This window comes from Pongo pygmaeus, chromosome 5, assembly GCF_028885625.2.
Source record: "Pongo pygmaeus isolate AG05252 chromosome 5, NHGRI_mPonPyg2-v2.0_pri, whole genome shotgun sequence".
NCBI classification, from domain to species: domain Eukaryota; kingdom Metazoa; phylum Chordata; class Mammalia; order Primates; family Hominidae; genus Pongo; species Pongo pygmaeus.
This window is the reverse complement of record NC_072378.2, coordinates 4,921,238-4,940,241: the sequence shown is the minus strand read 5'-3', so window position 1 is coordinate 4,940,241 and position 19,004 is coordinate 4,921,238. Positions and strand designations below refer to the sequence as shown.

Sequence of the window (19,004 nt, the reverse complement as noted above, 5' to 3'; positions counted from 1 at the left end):
AAAAAGATTTGCAAAAAAGCCAGGCGGGCATAGTGGCATGTGCCTGTAGTCCCAGCTACTCAAGAGACTAAGTGGGTGGGAGGATTGCTTGTGCTCAGGAGGCTAAGATGGTACTTGTTGAATAGCCACTGCATTCCAGCCTGGGCAACATAGCAAGACCCTGTCTCTAATAATAGAAAGAGAAAGAAAGAGAAGAGAGAAAGAGAGAAAGAGAGAAAGGGAGAAAGCAAGAAAGCAAGCAAGCAAGCAAGCAAGAAAGAAAGAAAGAAAGAAAAGAAAAGAAAGAAGGAAAGAAAGAAAGAAAGAGAAAGAAAGAAAGAAGAAAGAAAGAAAGGAAAAGAAAAAGAGGGAAGGAAGGAAAGAAGGAAGGAAGGAAGGAAGATCCAAAGACCAAAATCTTGAATAACCACTGGCCTGAGATTCTAGTAGGTCTATCTGGCAGGGTGCACATGGTTTTTAACTGTTCCAAGGTTACATTGGTGGGTCCCTTTGGCCCTGTCTCTCAAGCCCCACTGAAGGGAAGCCACAAACTGACCCTCTGAGTAGATTCTGGCATGGGGACCAGAGATCTCTTAGCTAAGGATCCTTTCTCCCACTTAGAAACTATCTCTGGACCTGAGTGGTTTAGGGGTGGAGGGTAGAGTTAAGGTATATTCAGTCTGGAGATGCCAGTCAAGAAGATGAAACACTTTTAACTGAGCCAAGAGGATTCCAGGGTGGGGAGTACGAAGTGGGACAGATATTAGGTAGCATTTGAGCCTAATCTTGAGGAACGTGTCTTATTTGGCCAGGCAATGTAATAATCACAGGTCTGAGATGTTACTAGGCACAGTGACTTCATCAGGGTGAAACCATGTCCATTCTTCTCTTCTTTGGCCTACTCTTACTCCCATTTCTACTTTCCTTCTGTAAACCAGAACGTATTTGAGACATATCTAAATCAATTTAGAGGTTTATTTTGCCAAGGTTAAGGACCATGGCCAGTGACACAGCCTCAGGAGGTCCTGAGAACATGTGCCCCAGGTGGCTGGGTTACAGCTTGGTTTTATTCCTTTTAGGGAGACAGAAGTTACCAGGGAAATACATAAATTAATACATGTAAGGTATACATTGGGTCGGCCCAGAAAGGCAGGACATCTCAAAGCAGGGGCTTCCAGGTCATAGGTGGATTCAAAGATTTCCTTATTGGCAATTGGTTGAAAGAGTTAAGCTGGAGCTTAAGCCAAGGTTCTTGTCATGTAGATGAAGCCTCCAAATAGCAGGTTTCAGAGAGAATAGGCAGTGAATGTCTCTTGTCTGACCCTAAAAGGTGTTAGACTCTCCAGAAAAGGCCTCATAAGGGAAGAAGATTCTCTATAGAATGCAAATTTCCCCCACAAGAGACAGGTTTTCAGGGCCATTTCAAAATATGTCAAGAAAATATATTTTGGGATAAAATATTGCCATTTCTTTCAGGGCCTGATATCCGTCATATGATTCCATACCAGAGTCAGGTTGGAATGTGGTATGTTATTGCTACAAAGAGTCTGTTTTTTCAGTCTTAAGGTCTCTGAGTCAATGTTAATGTTGGTCAGTCATGTCTAAACTCCAAAGGGAAGACAATAGAAGGAGGTAAGTCTGACTCCCCCTTCCCATCATGGGCTGATGTAGTTTTTCAGGTATTTTTTGGAATCCTTCTTGGCCAAGAGAGGGATCCATTCAGTTGGTTGGGGGCACTTAGAGTTTTATTTTTGTTTTACACTTCTCATAACCAAGTATGACTCCCAAGACTCCCGGGGCATGCTGTAGAATAACGCTGTTACCAGGAATTTGTCAGGAAATACTCTGCATGATTGGAAGCTGAGAGTAAAAGCTTAGGATTTGGTGTTGTTTGCACAAACCTCCCATGAAAAGACCATGCACACTGGAGCAGGACAGTTGCAATTTTGGCTTCCCTCTCTCCTGACTCTGGGATCTTGAGTAAATTACTCCAAGTCCTTAAGCCTCTGTTTCCACATCTGGAAACTGAACATAGTAACACCGACCTCTCAGAGTTGTTGGGACAATTAATCAGGAACATATGTGGAAGCACAGTGCCAGGGACAAGGCATTCATGTGATAAACAGTGATGTCTTTCCTTCCTTTCCCACCCCTTTTCTTCTTCCCTGCAGAGACACTCAAACTGGGATTCTGGTCATGGCCAGGTGACTGCCATGAGGACAGAGCCATCTGGCGTTAGTTCCTGGATGAAAGTAAGAGGCTAATTAAGCTAGAAAACATTGCGTACCCTGTAAATAGCCATCTTAATCATTTTCTGCTAGTGGTGAGTCAGCAAGAGCACAGGTGTTACTCTCAGAATTTGTAGAATAACCAGACTATCTTAAGTCTGATTAAAGTACATTCTGGGAGCCTGTTTACCTGTTTTGGGGCACATTGAGTTCTAGCTGTTTTTACTGTAATAGGCAGAAGGCACCCAATGAATGAATGTATATATGCTTGATAGGTTACTTACCTTGGGACTTCATGAAGGCAACAAAGAGAGTCATTGAAACTGGCTGAGATTCCTCCAAACAGACCTATTACTTACATTTGTCTGTACAGTTAACTTGGAAACAATACAAAAATACTAGAAATAATTTCCTAGGGATTCTGGTTTTAATGTCCAATTTCTTTTCTTTTCTTTTCTTTTTTTTCTTCTTTTTTCAAGAGACAGGATTTCATTCTGTCACCCAGGCTGGAGTGCAATGGCAGGATTATAGCTCACTGCAGCCTCCAACTTCTGGGGCTCAAGTGATCCTCCTGCCTCAGCCTCCCAAGTAGCTGGAACTACGGGTGCAAGCCACCTCACCAGTTTTCTTTCTCTTTCCATCTCTCCCTCTTCTGGTCCCATGTTCCTCCCCCTGCTTCTCTATCCCTGTCTTCTCTCTTTGCTCCCCAGCCCCATATTCATGGCCCTGAGGTAGAGTCAGATACTTTACCCTATACCCAGCCATTTTCATTTTCTGGATTCTGTGCTCTGTGGAACTGTTAGTGGGCTGGAGTAGAGGAAAGGGTTTATCTGTCTCACTTGCTGGCAGGAACAAAAACTTCCTGATTTAGAGTAAGAGCTGAACATAAAAGCCCATTCTGGTGGAAACAGATCATCGTGGCATTTCCTGTTTAAAATCATCTAAAAAAATCCCCTATCACCACTTTCTGCAGAGCTTCCAAGGGGATGACTGCTTAACCATTTCATATCCAAAACAACAAGTACTACATAGCACCAAGGGAAGTAGAAATATCTTGCCTTTCTTTCTATTATATATAATCATAATATGTTTTTTAGTTTGCTTGGCTCCATAATATAAGAGACAGTAGCTGGTCTTCACTAGTAATAACCAAAAGTGAGAGAAAGAAAAAGGATTATCCTTTAGAAAGAAGAATCAGTTAATGAGAGCAAGTTCAAAAATGAGTGTACATGCTCCTCCTCAAAAGTGAAGTGAGTAGGAGTGAAGCATAGAGAGTGTAGGTAGAAAAAGGGGCTCCTTAGCATAAGCTGCCTCTTCTTCAATTTTTTAAAAATTATTTTTCAAGATAGTAAATATGCATAACATAAAATTAACTATTACATAACCATTTTCAGTGTACAGTTCAGTGGCATTATGTACATTCACGTTATTATGTAACTATCACCACCATCCATCTCTAGAATTTTTTTCATCTTTAAAACTACCTTCCTGAAGTTATACACTGGGCCAGACATGATGGCTTACACCTGCCTGTAATTGTAGCACTTTGGGAGGCCAAGGCAGGATGATCACTTGAGGCCACGAGTTTGAGAACAGCCTGGGCAACATAGTGAGATGCTATCTCTAAAAAAAAAAAAAAAAAAAAAAAAAAGGCATACACTGTAGTTTGAATTTATACCAGCTTAACTTCAAGAGCATACAAATATCCTGCTTCTATGTAGCTCTGTTTCTACCCCCTTTCAGTTACTGATATCACAAAATGACATCTTTGTGCATTGTGTCACCTGAAATATAAACTAATAAGTTTTTAAATACATTACTCTCTTGAATCATGTAGAAAATAAAAAGTGGAAGTAACAAACCAAAGTTGCAATAATACTATTTTATAATTGTTTATATATTTACTTTTGCCAGAGATCTTTATTTTTCATATAGCTTTGAGTTACTGTTTAGTGCCCTTTCATTTCAACCTAAAGAACTCCCTTCTTGCAGGGCAGGTGCTACAGTTTGGATGTTTGACTCCTCCAAACCTCTTGTTGAAATTCAATCCCTGGTGTGGTGGTGCTGGGAAGTGAGGCCTAATGGGAAGTGTTTGGGTTATGGAGGCAGACACTTCATGAACAGATTAATACCCACACAGTCACAGGGAGGGTGAGTTCTCACTCTATTAGCTCCCATGAGAGTTGGTTGTTAAAAAGAGCCTGGCATCTCCCTGCTACCTCTCTTGCTTCCTCTCACCATGTGATCTCTGCACATGCTGGCTCCCCTTCACCTTCTGCCATGAGTGGAAGCAGCCTGATGCCTTCATTAGATGCCCAATCTTGAACTTTTCCAGACATGAGACTCCTAAGCCAAATAAACTTATTTTTTCATTTAAAAAAAAAAATTACCTAGGAACAGGCATTCTTTATAGCAACACACAACAGACTAAGACAGCAGGTCTAGTGGTAACAAACTCCTTCAGCTTTTGTTTATCTGGGAATGTCTTAATTTCTTCCTCATTTTTAAAGGATAGTTTTGCTGGATATAACATTCTTGCTCAACAGTTTTGTTTTGTTTGTTTTTTCCTCCTTCAGCACTCTGAATGTATCATCTCACTGCCTTCTGGCCTATCCAAGGTTTCTGATGAGAAATCTGCTTACCTTACCAGGGATTCATTGTATGGGATGAGTCATTTCTTTCTTGTTGCTTTCAAGATTCTTCCTTTGTCTTGACAGTTTGAGTATAATGTGTCTTGGTGTGGGCCTTTTGAGATCATTGAGCTTCTTGAATTTATGTTCATGTTCATATTTATGTTTATGTCTTTATCATATTTTGGAAGTTTTTAACCACTATTTATTCAAATAATCTCTTTGCCCCTTTTTCTTTGTCTTCTCCTTCTAGTACCTCAACAATGTGTATGTTGGTTTACTTCATGATGTGCCAGAGGTTCCTAAGACTCTGTTCACTTTTCTGTAATCTTTTTGGCCTTCAAGTCCTCAGAGTCAAGAATTTCAATTGTTTTATCTTCATGTTCCCTTATTCTTTCTTTTGCCTGCTCAAATCTTTTTCTGAGTCCTCTAGTGAAAATTTCATTTGTTATTGTACTTTTTAGCTCCCTTAGTTCCTTTTCGTGTTTTCTGTCTCTTTATTGATATTTCCATTTTGTTCATACATTTTCTTGATTTTTGTCTACATCTTTAAGCTCTTTGAGCATCTTTAAGACAATTGTTTTAAACTCTTTGTTTAGTAAGTCTACCATTTCGTATTTCTCACGGATGGTTTCCATTGATTTTTTTAAATCTGTTATACTTTTCTGTTTGTATGCTTTGTGATTTTTTGCTGAAAACTGGACATTTGAATCTTATAATATGTAACTCTGTAACTCTCTGCCTTGGTAGGGTGTCTGTCTGCCAAAGTTCAGCCTTAACTGTAAACTTAAGGTCTTCTCAGATCTTTTTTTGAGCCTGCACCTTTCCCTGGGCATATGTGATGACTTTCCAAATGCCTCTGTATATGTTGTTGTTGTTGATGTCCTAGTTCTTAAATATCGTATTCCAAAAGGGTAATAAAGGAAAAATAAAGAAGAAAAAAAGAGCAGGCTCCAAAAACAGGCGCTGGCCCTTTAATTTCCCTGGAAGTTGCTTCAACCAGAGAGATGAGGATTGCAAAAGTGCAAATGATGGTTGCAGCAATGCTGCTCACCTCTGTGTCTACACCTCCATAACCAGAAGCAGCAATTAGCAATCACAGCAAAGATCCCCATTATTTGGAGGATAGGGTCCTTACACCCACCTTGGCTCATGCAAGCTGCCTCAGGTACACATGCATAGCTGTTTGCCTGGCTGGTGGGTGACAGCTGCTACTGAGCTAAGAGCTAAAATTAGCCAAAATCAACCACAATTTACCACCCAAGTCTTCCCCTGGATGTTGCAAGCCTTCAGTAGACACCAAAGTTCCAAAATAGTTACATTTGAGAGATCCTGCCAGTGCAATTGTTGTCTAAATGGGGAGATGGATTCCTGATGCTTCTACGCTGCCATCTTCTTGAATGTCAAACATCAGAGTGCTTCTTAGTGCAGGGTTTGGATGTCTATGGCTGAAAAGCCAATGCCTTCATATTCTAGAAGAATGACACTGCCCAGGCCGGGCACGGTGGCTTACGCCTGTAATCCCAGCACTTCAAGAGGTCGAGGCAGGCAGCTCACGAGGTCAGGAGTTCAAGACCAGCCTGGCCAACATGATGAAATCCCGTCTCTACTAAAAATACAAAAATTAGCCAGGCATGGTGGTGCACGCCTGTAATCCCAACTACTGGGGAGGCTGAGACAGGAGAATCGTTTGAACCCGGGAGGTGGAGGTTGCAGTGAGCCAGGAATGTGCTAGTGCACTCCAGTCTGGGTGACAAAGCAAGACTCTGTCTCAAAAAAAAAAAAAAAATGACACTGCCCAAACCAAACCAGGAGAAGGAATTCAATTTAGGTTCTCACTCAAGAAGGTTATGTACTGTTATAATGAGCTGTTATTGTGTTACAGATGAGGAAACTGAGGGTTAAAACAGTTAATGACTTACCTATTAAGGGTTCCTTAACTGCCAGATGTCAGGTCCTACTAATTCTAATATCTATGACCTCAACTAGTACTGTGCTCTTTTGTCATGGGATGGTTTCCTGGGGGTGGCAGGATGCAGGGAAGACTCAAGGACAGTATGTCATGACTATTAGTTGACCTAGGGAAGAAGCCTGTGCTCCCAGTAATTGGGTCCTCTTAGGATAGGATATTAATTTGGCAGTGCCTTCAGAGTCCGATGGAGAGCCCGTCCGCCCATCTTCAGCTCTCAGTTTGGGTGGTGGTAGGGGGCTCTATGTTATCTCTGGAGAAGAGGATGCAGCTTCTCAGTCCAGTAGCATAGCTGCTCTTGGGACCAGGGATGGACGTGAAGGTGGTCCTGACCAATACCAGGTCTGTCTCACAGTGGTCATGCCCATGAGACCTTTACTACCTCATTCTGCTTGTCCTTCCACTGCCATCCCCTTTCCCAATCTTCCTCTGCAGTGACTCCTCCCAAATCTTTCTTACACTGTAATTAAAGCCCTCTTTGTTCTCAAGGTTTATCCCAACTTCCTCCCTAAAAGTCTACTCTATCTTCTGGCTCTCCCTGAGTGCACTGACTCCCTTGCAGCCCTCTGGAGCAAGTCCTGCTAATTCTTCCACATTTATTTCCAAGTCCCACAAGCTCAGAGGAACGACTGGCTTTCTTTCCCTTCCCATTGTCCCATTCAAACCATTATTTACCTTCCTTTATGCAATTGCTCTCCTCACTTTAGGTACATACTACTTGGCTACACCTACCCTCCTGTGAGCGGCTATATGCCTCCATGAATCATTGTACACATGGGGCTCTGAAGCAAAAAGTGATGAGGTGAAGTAGGGGTCTGTGATGGACAGCATAGAATGCATGAATGGAAACACAAGGGCTGGGCATGTTGACTCACGCCTGTAATCCCAGCTCTTTGGTAGGATCACTTGAGTTCAAGACCAGCCTGGGCAGCGTAGTTCAAGAGCAGCCTGAGCAACATAGTTCAAGACCAGCCTGGGCAACCAACCCTGTTTCTACAAAAAATAAGAAAATGATGTGGGCATGGTGCCATGTGCCAGTAGTCCCAGCTACTTGGAAGGCTGAGATGGGAGGATCACTTGAGCCCAGGAATTCGAGGTTTCAGTGAGTATGATCACATCACTGCAATCACCTGGGCAACAGAGAGGGAGCCTCCAAACACACACACACACACACCCACACACACACCCCACAAAGTGTCAAAGCCTGTCTTTAAATGTAATGTTGCCATTCTGCTGAAGCCAAAATAGCATGAAAAGAAGATTTATCACATGGAAAAGTTCCTACAGAATCATCAAGATTTGTCACTAAAATTTTAATCTATCATCTATATTCAATACAAATCTTAGAATATGGATGCTCATAACTTTAACAGAATATGAACTATGTTAGTAGACATTGAGGCTAAGAGAGATTAAGCTTATCCACGACTGTTCAATGACCCAGAATTTACTGAACACATACCCCGTAGAAAACTATTGAAGGAGATTGATGCTGTCTGATTTTTAAGTCATCTTCCAACTTTAACGGTGACCTCAGGGTGGAGGAAGCAGACCTGGGAACCCTTCCTCATAACCCCCACCCAGGGCACAGAGCTACTCAGCAGGACTCCTGTCTACCCAGAACGCTTTCTATTTTGTGACATTTTATGCTATTGTAATAAGGTAACAAGCATGTATATATTAATACTAATAGTGTATTGGTGTTCATAGTCCAAATGCAACTTGAATTGCTTTTAGATTATATTTTTTTGTCAAATTGTTGGTTTTTTGAATATGTCACTCCCACCAAGACAGGGTCATATGAACTCCCAGATTTATATTAGTTACATTTTAAGGCTTATTGTATGAGATTTTAAATCTAAGATATGGTGTTCAGCTGTATCTTGGATTAAAATAATAACTGTGGGCCAATAAAAGAATGCATCATCACTGTCATATTACTGGATTTCTACAGCTCTGAAGTCAAGTGGATCCTCTACAAACCAGAAAGACAGAGGAATATGAGGAGACCTCATCAGGATGGAAATCACAATTTTAAGGCAGATACATGTTTTTGGAAGATCAACCTTATGCAACATTGAGTTCATGAAAATGAGGAAGTCTAAAAGTAGGGTGACCAACCATCCTAGTTTGACAAAGACTGATAGATATTTCCTGGGGTGCAGGACCTTCAGTGCTAAGACTGGGGAAGTTTCAGAAAATGCACTGATAGTGGAAATCTAAAGTATACTCAGAAATATGTTGATCATCTTATATAAAAGATGGTGACAGATTGTGGTAGCTAGTCTCCAAAGACGGTTCCCCAATAAATTATACCTTCCTGAATCTGTGACTTTGTGTAATCCTATCCCCTTGAATCTGGGTTGACCTGTGGCTTTTATATTTTTGAGACAGGTTCTCACGCTGTCACCCAGACTGGAGTGCAGTGGCATGATCATGGCTCACTGAAACCTCAACTTCCCTGGGCTCAGGAGATTCTCCCACCGCAGCCTCCCAAGTAGCTGACACCGCAGAGGTGTGCCACCAGGCCTGGCTAATTTTTGTATTCTTTTGTAGAGACGGGGTTTCACCATGTTGCCTGGGCTGGTCTCGAACTCCTGGGCTCAAGTGATCCACCCGTCTTGGCCTCCCAAAGTGTTGGCGTTACAGGTGTGTGCTATCATGCCCCACCATGTGGCTTATTTTTGACCAACAGAATATGACAGAAGCCGTCTTGGTGTGAAATCCGAGACTAGGTCATTAGAAACCTTACAGCTTCCACCTGGGTATCTTGGCATATTTACTCTGAGGGAAGCCAGCTGCCATCTAAGTTCAACTACTTTAAAATCACCAAGCTCAAACTAAGCATATGCGGAGCCTGTGTGGAAAGAGCGAGATGTCTGTGCAGCCGCCAGCTGTCCCAGCTGTCCCAGCGGAAGCACCAGATGTATTAGTAAAGAAGACACGTGGGACGTCCAGCCTTCAGAAGACGGCAGCCCAGGCGAGAGACTCCAAGTGCAAATCACCCAGCTGAATCCGGTCAGTCCACACAATTATGATAAAAAAAATAGTGGAATATCTGTAATCCCAGCACTTTGGGAGGCTGAGGTGGGTGGATCAGGAGGTCAGGAGCTCGAGACCATCCTGGCTAACACGGTGAAACCCCGTCTATACTAAAAATACAAAAAATTAGTCTGGTGTGGTGGCGGGCGCCTGTAGTCCCAGCTGCTCAGGAGTTTGAGGCAGGAGAATGGCGTGAACCCGGGAGGCGGAGCTTGCAGTGAGCCGAGATTGCATCACTGCACTGCAGCGTGGGAAACGGAGTGAGACTCCATCTCAAAAAAAAAAAAAAAGTGGACTATTATTTTAAGCCACTAATTTTTTCCTTAAAAAAGCTGTGGTAAGCTCATGCTGAAGGCCTATTTCCTAACCTGCGCTGGAGACTTCTTCCTTACTGCTGTGCATAGGGGAATGTGTCCGGGCTCTGGGCAGAGTGCCCCGTGCTCATGCAGGTAGACGTTCCCGCTTCCCACTGCAAAGCCCACTAAGCAGCACGATGTCCTGCTCTTTTAGTTATGCAGGCACCAGAAGCCCAAAGGGGCAGCAGAAAAATACTGACAAGAGAGGTAAGTCCGTTCTGGGTAATTCAGTTCATAAAGCTCGCTTTGGAGGATTTCATTTCTCCATGTTAAATACAATATGTTTTTCTTTTGAGACACCTCTTTTCGGTAGGAAAATCCTGCCATCATCATTGCCCATTTGAGTTACGTGAGCTTCTACCTAAAGGCAAAATGGAAATGGGAATTTTTTAATGAAAGAAGCAGACGGGGAGAGGAATCTGCCATCTTCTTAACAAGCCAGTAAGAGGCACCGAAAATCTCACAGAGCTGCCAATGACAAGCATGCTCATTCTCAGTGCAGCTGCTCTTTTACAAATCGTGGTAACATAAACAACGTAAAATCACCATTAACCGTTTCCAGAACATTTTCATCTTCACAGACTGAAACTCTGTACCTTTTAAACAATAACTGCCCTTTCCTCTCTCCCCAAGTCCCTGGCCACCCAAATCTACTTTCTATCTCTGTGTTTGATTCTCTTTGGTACCCTATAAAGTGGAATCACACAGTATTTGTCCTTTTGTGCCTGGCTTACTTCACTTAGCATAGTGTCCTCAAGGTCCATCCATGTTATAGCACGTGGCGAGACTTCCTTCCTTGTCAAGACTGAATCATATTTCATTGTATGGATGGACCACATTTTGGTTATCCTCTCATCTGTTGTTGGACATTGGGTTGCTTCTGCCTGTTGGCTGTTGTGAATAATGCTGCTATGAGCATGAAATGTGCAAATATTTCTTCAAGACACTGCTTTCAATTCAAGCCACTGAATGTTGAGGTGGTTTGTTACACAGCAATTGACAACCAGACGTTGAGTCACGATTAGAGCATGCCACCGACATGGTTCAAGGATGATGATCACTGAAGGAGAGAAGTGTGTTGTCCATGTGAGTGCATGAGGTCCAGCTGGAGAGATTATTACCTTAGTGTCACTAGGATCTGTGCTTTGGAGTGGAAGCTGTCACTTCCCTGGGTGGCCAGAAGAAAGCATAAGGCAGGCAAGCTGTAGAGCAGCAGCAGTTTAAAAATTGCACTCCTAACTGTGTAACAACAAAAGAAAAGATTATTCTGGATTTGCATTCAGATTGGGCAGACTGCTAGTGTTTCCTCCATCAGGATGGTCTGAGAGCCAAGCTTGGAAAATCAGAAGCGATTGGGTCATCCAGTGCAGGACAGTTTAGCACCATGAATGGCTAATTAAGCTTGGATTCCATCACAAACTAGAGGGGATACGTTTTCTTCTGTTGAAATTAATCAGGGCTGAGGAAGGAAAAAAAGAAACCATGGCCGCCTTTTTGAAACAAGTCCAACAAACAGGTCAGAGGGAGGCTCCATGCTGCACGTGGGGATCTGGAAGTAAAGCAGGTGAGCCTGCCCTCCTGAAGCTGGACCTGGCACCGGTGATGAGGATAAGAGGTTTCCCAGCTGTTTAAAAGAAAACAGTGTGTCAGCTGGGCATGGTGGCTCCCGCCTGTAATCCCAGTACTTTGGGAGGCCGAGGCGGGCAGATCACTTGAGGTCACGAGTTCGAGACCAGCCTGGCCAACATGGTGAAACCCCATCTCTACTAAAAACACAAAAATTAGCCAGGCGTGGTGGTGCGCGCCTGTAATCCCAGCTACTCGGGAGGCTGAGGCAGGAGAATCACTTGAACCTGGGAGGCAGAGGTTGCAGTGAGCCAAGATCGTACCACTGCACTCCAGCCTGGGAGACAAGAGTGAAACTCCGTCTCAAAAACAAAAAACAAACAAGCAAAAACCCACCAAAAAAAGTGTATCAATACAAAAAATTTGAGGTATACTAAGGCCAACAGAGAGGATTAGGAGATAGTTTCACATAGTTCCCAAGAGGAAAGTGTGCACCACACCACAGGGCTGTACAGGGAAGCAGGAGGCAGAGCGAGAGGGGGGCTGTGGACAACAGCCTTTTTTTGTGGTTTCCATGGGAAGAAGCAGGAAGGCAAAGTAAACAGGCTCAGGATTGGCCAGTTTGCTAATTTCAGCAGGCTCTGGGGTATAGGGGCTGTCCCTAGTTGTCTGGTACCTGACTTTGGGTGATTAGGGAAAGTGGATAGTGACCCAGCATGTGAGAGACCAATAAAGGAGGTGGTTGGGGTGTGGGCTCTGGATTGGTTGGTTTGTATTTGAAAAGTGCACCCCTGGGAGGAGGAGGACTCCCGAGGAATTGGGGGGTGGCACAGAGGAGGCAACAAGGGAGGCCTGAGGCTGAAGCAAAGCATATTGTTGGGTTTTCCAGATCAAGGAATGTTTGGTGTATGCATGTAGGACAGATGTTAAAACATCGACTTTTTAGACGCCAGAAAGATGGTCAATACATTGGCCCTGTGACACTTTAACATCAAACTAAGGCACCTTTGCAGCAATGATGGATGAGACTTAGAAAGAAGGCCATTATTTGCCCTAAATAGTATAGAAAATATTTTTTATGAGAGTTGAAAGGAGGAACAAAAATCGAAGTATAAGGAGTCCTTGTAGGCCAGCCTGTATCCAAGTTTCCCATTCATATGGCATTAGCAGGGGAAATAGATTCGAAATTTCCAGGGTCTCTACCAATATCTTGGTGGATTGCAAAGTATTTTAAAAGTATGAGATATATATATATCTCTCTCAAAAAAATTGGACAATAATATCTTGGTGTATTTCTCAGGTCATGGTGGCAAGTCCTGCAGTTATCTTGTTGGAGGGTATGATCTGAGAAGTCAGTACGGTACATGTAAAGATTGGTGATATTTGTGTGTAACCAAGGGGATGGGGTGGTTACAGTTGGGGACACGGCAGGAGGTCCTGGTGGAAAGCTGAAAGGTGGAGTAGAAGTCACTAGGGAGTGTATGACCCTCTCCCCAGGGTCCAAAGGATTCACTGGCCTGCAGCAGCTGCCTCTTGGGGAAAATAATACTCTTTGTCAATTTTAGAATGGCATTGAGAGTAGTAGCTTCTAGCAGATTTTCCTTTAGGTGTGGAGGGGAGGGTGCATGTTTTGGCAGACAGCAAGGAACATACCAGGATCACGGGCCAAGCAGACAGTACATTCAGGAAACACAATAGAGTTCCTAATTCAAAAGAAGAAAAGCAACAAATGTCCATGTCCATTTTGTCAGCACCCTGAGAGAGGCACTGCATGGGTGTCACTGGGGTGGAGGCTTTAGTGTCCAGGTGATGTATCTCTAATAGCGATGTCTTGGGCTAGGGTGATGTTGTCTAAGGTGATATCATCTCCAGCTGCGAGCTTCTGAGCAATGTCATCTGGGATGTGGGTCTGAGGTACCCTGCGCAACTGCAGAAAGTTGGATGTGATTAAGATCTTGTCTGCAAAGACAGTGTGCAATGGCAAAGCTGTTGAGGTCCCCATGGGTAGCCTAGAAAAGGTAAATTGTGACCCGTTAGAGGTGAAGGCAAACTGTGCGGAAAGGTTGTTGAAGGAGACAATCAATAGAACACAGTAGCCAAATCTGTAATAGTAAAATACCAGTCATTGACTGGGTGGTGCCAATTATTTTTAAAATACTGAATATTGCATATGGGGCTTTTCTTTTTGCCAGGAACTTCCAGTTTTTATTTTTTAAACATCATTTAACATGAAAAACATTCAACCAAATTAAAAAAAATTAGGTTGGATTAATTTACAATAAAATAATCAACTTGAAATATCAGCCCCTCCATTTAGGGCCAAGGAGGCCAATAGTTCCTGTTTAAACAGCAGAATTGCGCAATTTTTTTTACCTATATTTGATGACACACAAAAATAAAAGTCTTACAATTTCCACGGACACCCTCCCCTCCCTCCAGAGTAGAGTTCATACAATTGCATCTTAGATCAGTACTCAGGCTTTTAAAAATCATCCTACATTGGTAACAAGATACTTTTAAAACAATTCTTATAGAAAACAAATACCTTAGATAATTGTGTGGCACATAAGACTGCTCAAAGAAACAGCAAAAAGGAAAAATAATGTACAAGAATTATAGTCCTTTGTTTATAGAAACCATCCAAATGAAATATTTTGCCTTATTTTCCTTACTTCTTATAGTTTATTAGCAGAATGCACCATTTTTTGGTTCTTGGTTGTAGCTGCCAGCTTAGGAGTTCATGACTATAAATATCAAGCAAATATGATTTTACTCACAAGTTCTGGAATGGGAAAAAAAACCCAGATATCTCTAAAGTGTTTCTCTATCCTTGCTTTCAAGTCATGACAAAAAAATTCACAGCAGTTTAAAGGATGGTGAAAGACGAAACATGGGCCCACTACAATAGAGATTAATTTTATGTATTACACTCCTATAGTAAAAATTGTAATAAGTATGATATTGTATTAAGTAACATTCTGTAGTAAGCTGTTGGAGCAAATACAGCATTTAACAGGTTCATTTACAGACCAAGCATAGTAGCCTTTAGAAAGAACATCTTATTTTCACACTCTTGAACATGTAACCTTCAAAACAACCAAACTGAATATGTAATTTATGACAGCTGGCCAGACACTTAATTTGGGGAAAGAGAAGGATTTTGAGGTAAGCTAGAATTATTTTTAGCAATCACAAACATAGCCTATAAACCACATTTACACCACACTGAAGTTATTGAGATTTTAACTATAAGTTTGTCACTCCTTTGTGCCAAAATTCACACCTAGGGGTAACTTTTTTTTTTGAGAGGAGTCTCACTCTGTCACCCAGGCTGGAGTACAGTGGCGTGATCTCCGCTCACTGCAACCTCCACCTCCTGGGTTCAAGCGAATCTCCTGCCTCAGCCTCTCAAGTAGCTGGGACTACAGGCACAGGCCACCACCATGCCCAGCTAATTGTAGCTTCTTAAGAAACTATTCAAAGAACATGCTCAAGTCTGAATTTTGGCCCCGCGTATGGGGCTCTTTATGCATGGAACCACAGCATTAAAGTTGCAGTAATCCACCATCAGGCGCCATTTATTTTTTTCTGCTTCCCCAAATTTTGACAAAATTGGATTGTCAAATGGAGAAGCAGTAAAGATAATCCTTCTATTAATTAGGTTTTATATAGTCAGGTTTTTATTGATACATAGTAGGTGTACATATTTTGGGGGTAATGTGATATTCTGGTACATTCATATAATGTATAATAATCAAATCAGGGTAATTGGGATATCCTCACCTTAAACATTTTTCTTTTCTTTATGCTGAAAACATTCAAATTATTCTCGAAGTTGAAGCTGTTTTGAAAGATACAGTAGATTATTGTTTTCTATAGTCACTCAACTCATTTATGGAACACTAAATCTTGTTTCTTCTTTTTTTTTTCTTTTAGAGATGAGGTCTCACTATGTTGCCCAGGCTGGTCTTGAACTCCCGAGCTCAAGCAATCTTCCCACTTGGGCCTCCCAAAATGCTGAGATTACAGGCATGAGCCACCATGCCCGGCCTTCTTTCTTTAAAAGAAATTTCTTTATGTATGTATGTATGTATGTATGTATGTATGTATGTATCTATCTATCTATCTATCTATCTATCTATCTATCTATCTATCGTTAGAGACAGGGCCTTACTCTGTCACCCAGGCTGGAGTGCACTGGCATGATCATAGCTCACCTCAACCTCTCGAGCTCAAGCGATCCTCTCACCCAGGCTCCCAAGTAGCTGGGACTACAAGCGTGCGCCACCATACTCAGCTAATTTTTTTGTATTTTTTTGTAGAGAATGGGGTCTTGCTATGTTGCCCGGGCTGTTTAAAGCTACATTCCTTCTGAAATTGATTTTTGTGGGTAGTTTAGGATATGTTTCAAGATTTTCTTTTTGCATATGGCTATCTAATTGATCTACCAGGATTAATTTCTTAAATATATTTTTAATCACTAATCTATAGTATTTCCTTTGTCACAGATATGTGTCCACACATGTGTGGGTCTGCTTTTAGGTTCTGTTCTTTTCCATTGGTCTGTTTTCTATTCTTGTTTCAACATCACTCCTTTAATTCTTGTAGCTTTATATTAAGTCTTTACATCTGTAAGTGAATTTCTTTTATTTAGTTCTTTCTTCTTAAGAATGCCTTGGCTTTTCTTGGTCCTTCTCACCTCATATAAATTTTAGATCAGATTTTCAATTTTCATATCTAAAACTTTGTGGGGAGTTTGACTTACTTAGTGTTAATTTTTAATTGGATGTCAGAATGCTCCCCTTCTCTGTTTCCGATTTTTATTATTATAATTATGATGTTTCATAGATGATAGCAAGATTACAAAATATCAGAAAGCAGTGACTCACAGCTTGCTTAAAGTTAGGTAATTGCCGTTTTCAATGTTCAAATTGCGAATTTGGTGGCATAAGCTTGTTCCTTTATACTGTAATTGGAAAACTTTGGGGCAGGACTCTAGGACTTACTTTTGACCCTCATTGCACCCCTTCCCTGCTCTTCATTGTTCTAAAAAATGGGGAAACAGGTTGATTGAACACATACTATTTAACTTTCATGAAAGCAGGAATATGTTTGTCTTGGTCACTATTGTATTCCCAGCACTTAAAACAGTGCCTGGAATATAGTTGGTTCTCAATAAATATTAATTGAGTAAATGCCATGTTACATATTACCTTGCTTTGAAATTCTAAGATAAAACAATACTAATAGCTTTTAAGTAATGGTGGCTTCCGGTAAGCTTCATACCAGTTTCTCTTATAGTGTTACATATTTATTTTTAAAGCAACAACTCATTTATTTAGATTAATGAAAAAAATGAAAATAAATACTGTATTGTGGGCCCACATTTCAGTGTTCCAGTGATATCAGGCAACCTTAAATTTTAGCCATAAATAATTCTGATAAAAGAAACGTGTGTAAACATCCCATAAACCAGGTGTGGCTGTTCATCCAGACTTTGCAGGCTTAACCCAAACATTTGAAGCAGATTTTAAAAAATACAAGCTAAAGAGACAAGACTTCTCAATACTGGGGCAGTGATGTGCTTCAGAGACCTAGATAACAACGGGGCTTTGAAGGGCACCCTCCTAGGAAGGAAGGACCTCCTAACTTCTCAAGCATCAGTTTCTGCTTCTGTTGACTCAGAAAGGAGCTCCCAGTGGTATAACTTGAGCGTGTCCCGTGCCCGCAGGTCTCCTGAGAAAGTGGATTGTGTCTTCTCACTGTCCGGGCCCAGGGAGAAGATGTTGGGCTGAAGGGAAGCTCATTTAGAGGGAGGCCTTTATCTCAGGAGAGAAATCGATGCAAGATCTCAGTCCAGCAGGAAGGAGAGTGACTATCTGAAGCAATCGGATGCTTTTTTTTGCAGGGGGATTTGAATTTGAAACTGTAGAGACCCTCAGCACTCGCTAGTCTGGACAGAAGCAGATGGCAGGCAGAGAAAGCAGTGGTAGAAGTAACGAGTCAGGACAAACCATGGCCAAGCAGGGGCTGAGGTGGCCAGGGCTCTGTGACAGCAGCCCCAGCTCCTGGAGCAGCAACTGCCAGCTCAGCGGAGGCAGCTGGTGTTGCATCTTAGAGTTGCTGTTGAAACCACGCCCGGGCTGCCTGTGAATGACCTTCCTTTCAGGCCCCAGCAGCCTGCTGAGGCTCTCTCTGTTCTTTCCCTCCTATCTCCTAGGCTAGCCTGGAAGAGCCTAATTAACACACATGTAAATTAAGATCTCCTCTGGCTCAATATTCTGGAATTACACTGAGAAAACTCATTAATTCAGACTACTTCTTCCACATTTTTAATTATTCAATTTGGATTAAGCTGGAGTTTATTTTGCTCAACAAAATTTTATTATAGATATAGCTCAAATTAAAAAGTGGGGGGTAGAGGAATTACTTAAAATATTTAAGGGAAGATGCTCTTAACATGTTAATTTTAAACTATTTATTAAAAATTCATGACACAAGGAACTTCAGTTAAGTAAAATGAATAGAATTGTTAAGCTTTTTGCTTTTTTTCAGCAAATATTTATTGTCCTTTCTTTGGGCCAGGCTCTGTGCTAAATTCCAGAATACAACATCAAATCAATTAAATAGGCATGATACTGTAGGTTAATTTAGAAATAAAAGTGCAACATAAGAAATATCTTGAAGTACTGTTTTTCACCACCTCCCCAAACATGTCTATATGCATACACATATACTAATATGCATACATATGTGGGAGGGGAAGGAAGGAAGGAAGGGAGGGAGGGAGGGAGGGAGGGAGGGAGGAAGGGAAGGAAGGGAGGGAGGGAGGGAGGGAAGGGAGGGAGGGAGGAAGGGAGGGAGGGAGGGAGGAAGGGAGGGAGGGAGGGAGGGAGGGAGGAAGGGAAGGAAGGGAGGGAGGGAGGGAGGGAAGGGAGGGAGGGAGGGAGGGAGGGAGGGGAGGGGAGGGAGGGAGGCAGGGAGGGAGGGAAGGAAGGAAGGAGGGGAGGGGAGGGGAGGAAGGAAGGGAGGGAAACAAGGAAGGAAGGAAGGAAGGAGAAAGCCTTGCCTTGAAGCAGCTGGTGGGGGAGGCGGAGGAGTGTGTGACCGATCTCGCTGCTGTGATGCGCGCTGAGTCAGAGGTGTGTGCAGGGCATGTCACCTGGTGCTGAAGAAAAGATTCTCAGCTGCCCTAGGGGAGGGTCTAGAGAGACTTCCTGGGCATCACTGGGGC

The 19,004-nt window shown here is 42.3% G+C and overlaps 1 protein-coding gene and 1 long non-coding RNA gene across 4 annotated transcripts in view; one reads left to right on the top strand and one right to left on the bottom strand.

Moving 5' to 3' along the window:
- Positions 1 to 1,564: 1,564 nt before the first annotated feature.
- LOC134739684 (uncharacterized) lies at positions 1,565 to 8,873 on the top strand. Its single transcript, XR_010126564.1, has 3 exons — positions 1,565 to 1,611; positions 2,151 to 2,231; positions 8,761 to 8,873. It is a non-coding gene; the product is annotated as an uncharacterized LOC134739684 (long non-coding RNA).
- Positions 8,874 to 10,577: 1,704 nt separating this feature from the next.
- LOC129038292 (uncharacterized) overlaps positions 10,578 to 19,004 on the bottom strand; it is a 39,893-nt gene continuing 31,466 nt past the window's right edge. For all 3 annotated transcript variants that reach the window (XR_010126557.1, XR_010126561.1, XM_054491076.2), the window contains one exon: positions 10,578 to 13,779. Coding sequence is in view for 1 of the 3 variants with exons in the window: in XM_054491076.2 (XP_054347051.1) it covers positions 13,566 to 13,779 (214 nt within the window). In the remaining 2 variants the exon portion in view is untranslated. The remainder of the gene's footprint in view (positions 13,780 to 19,004) is intronic.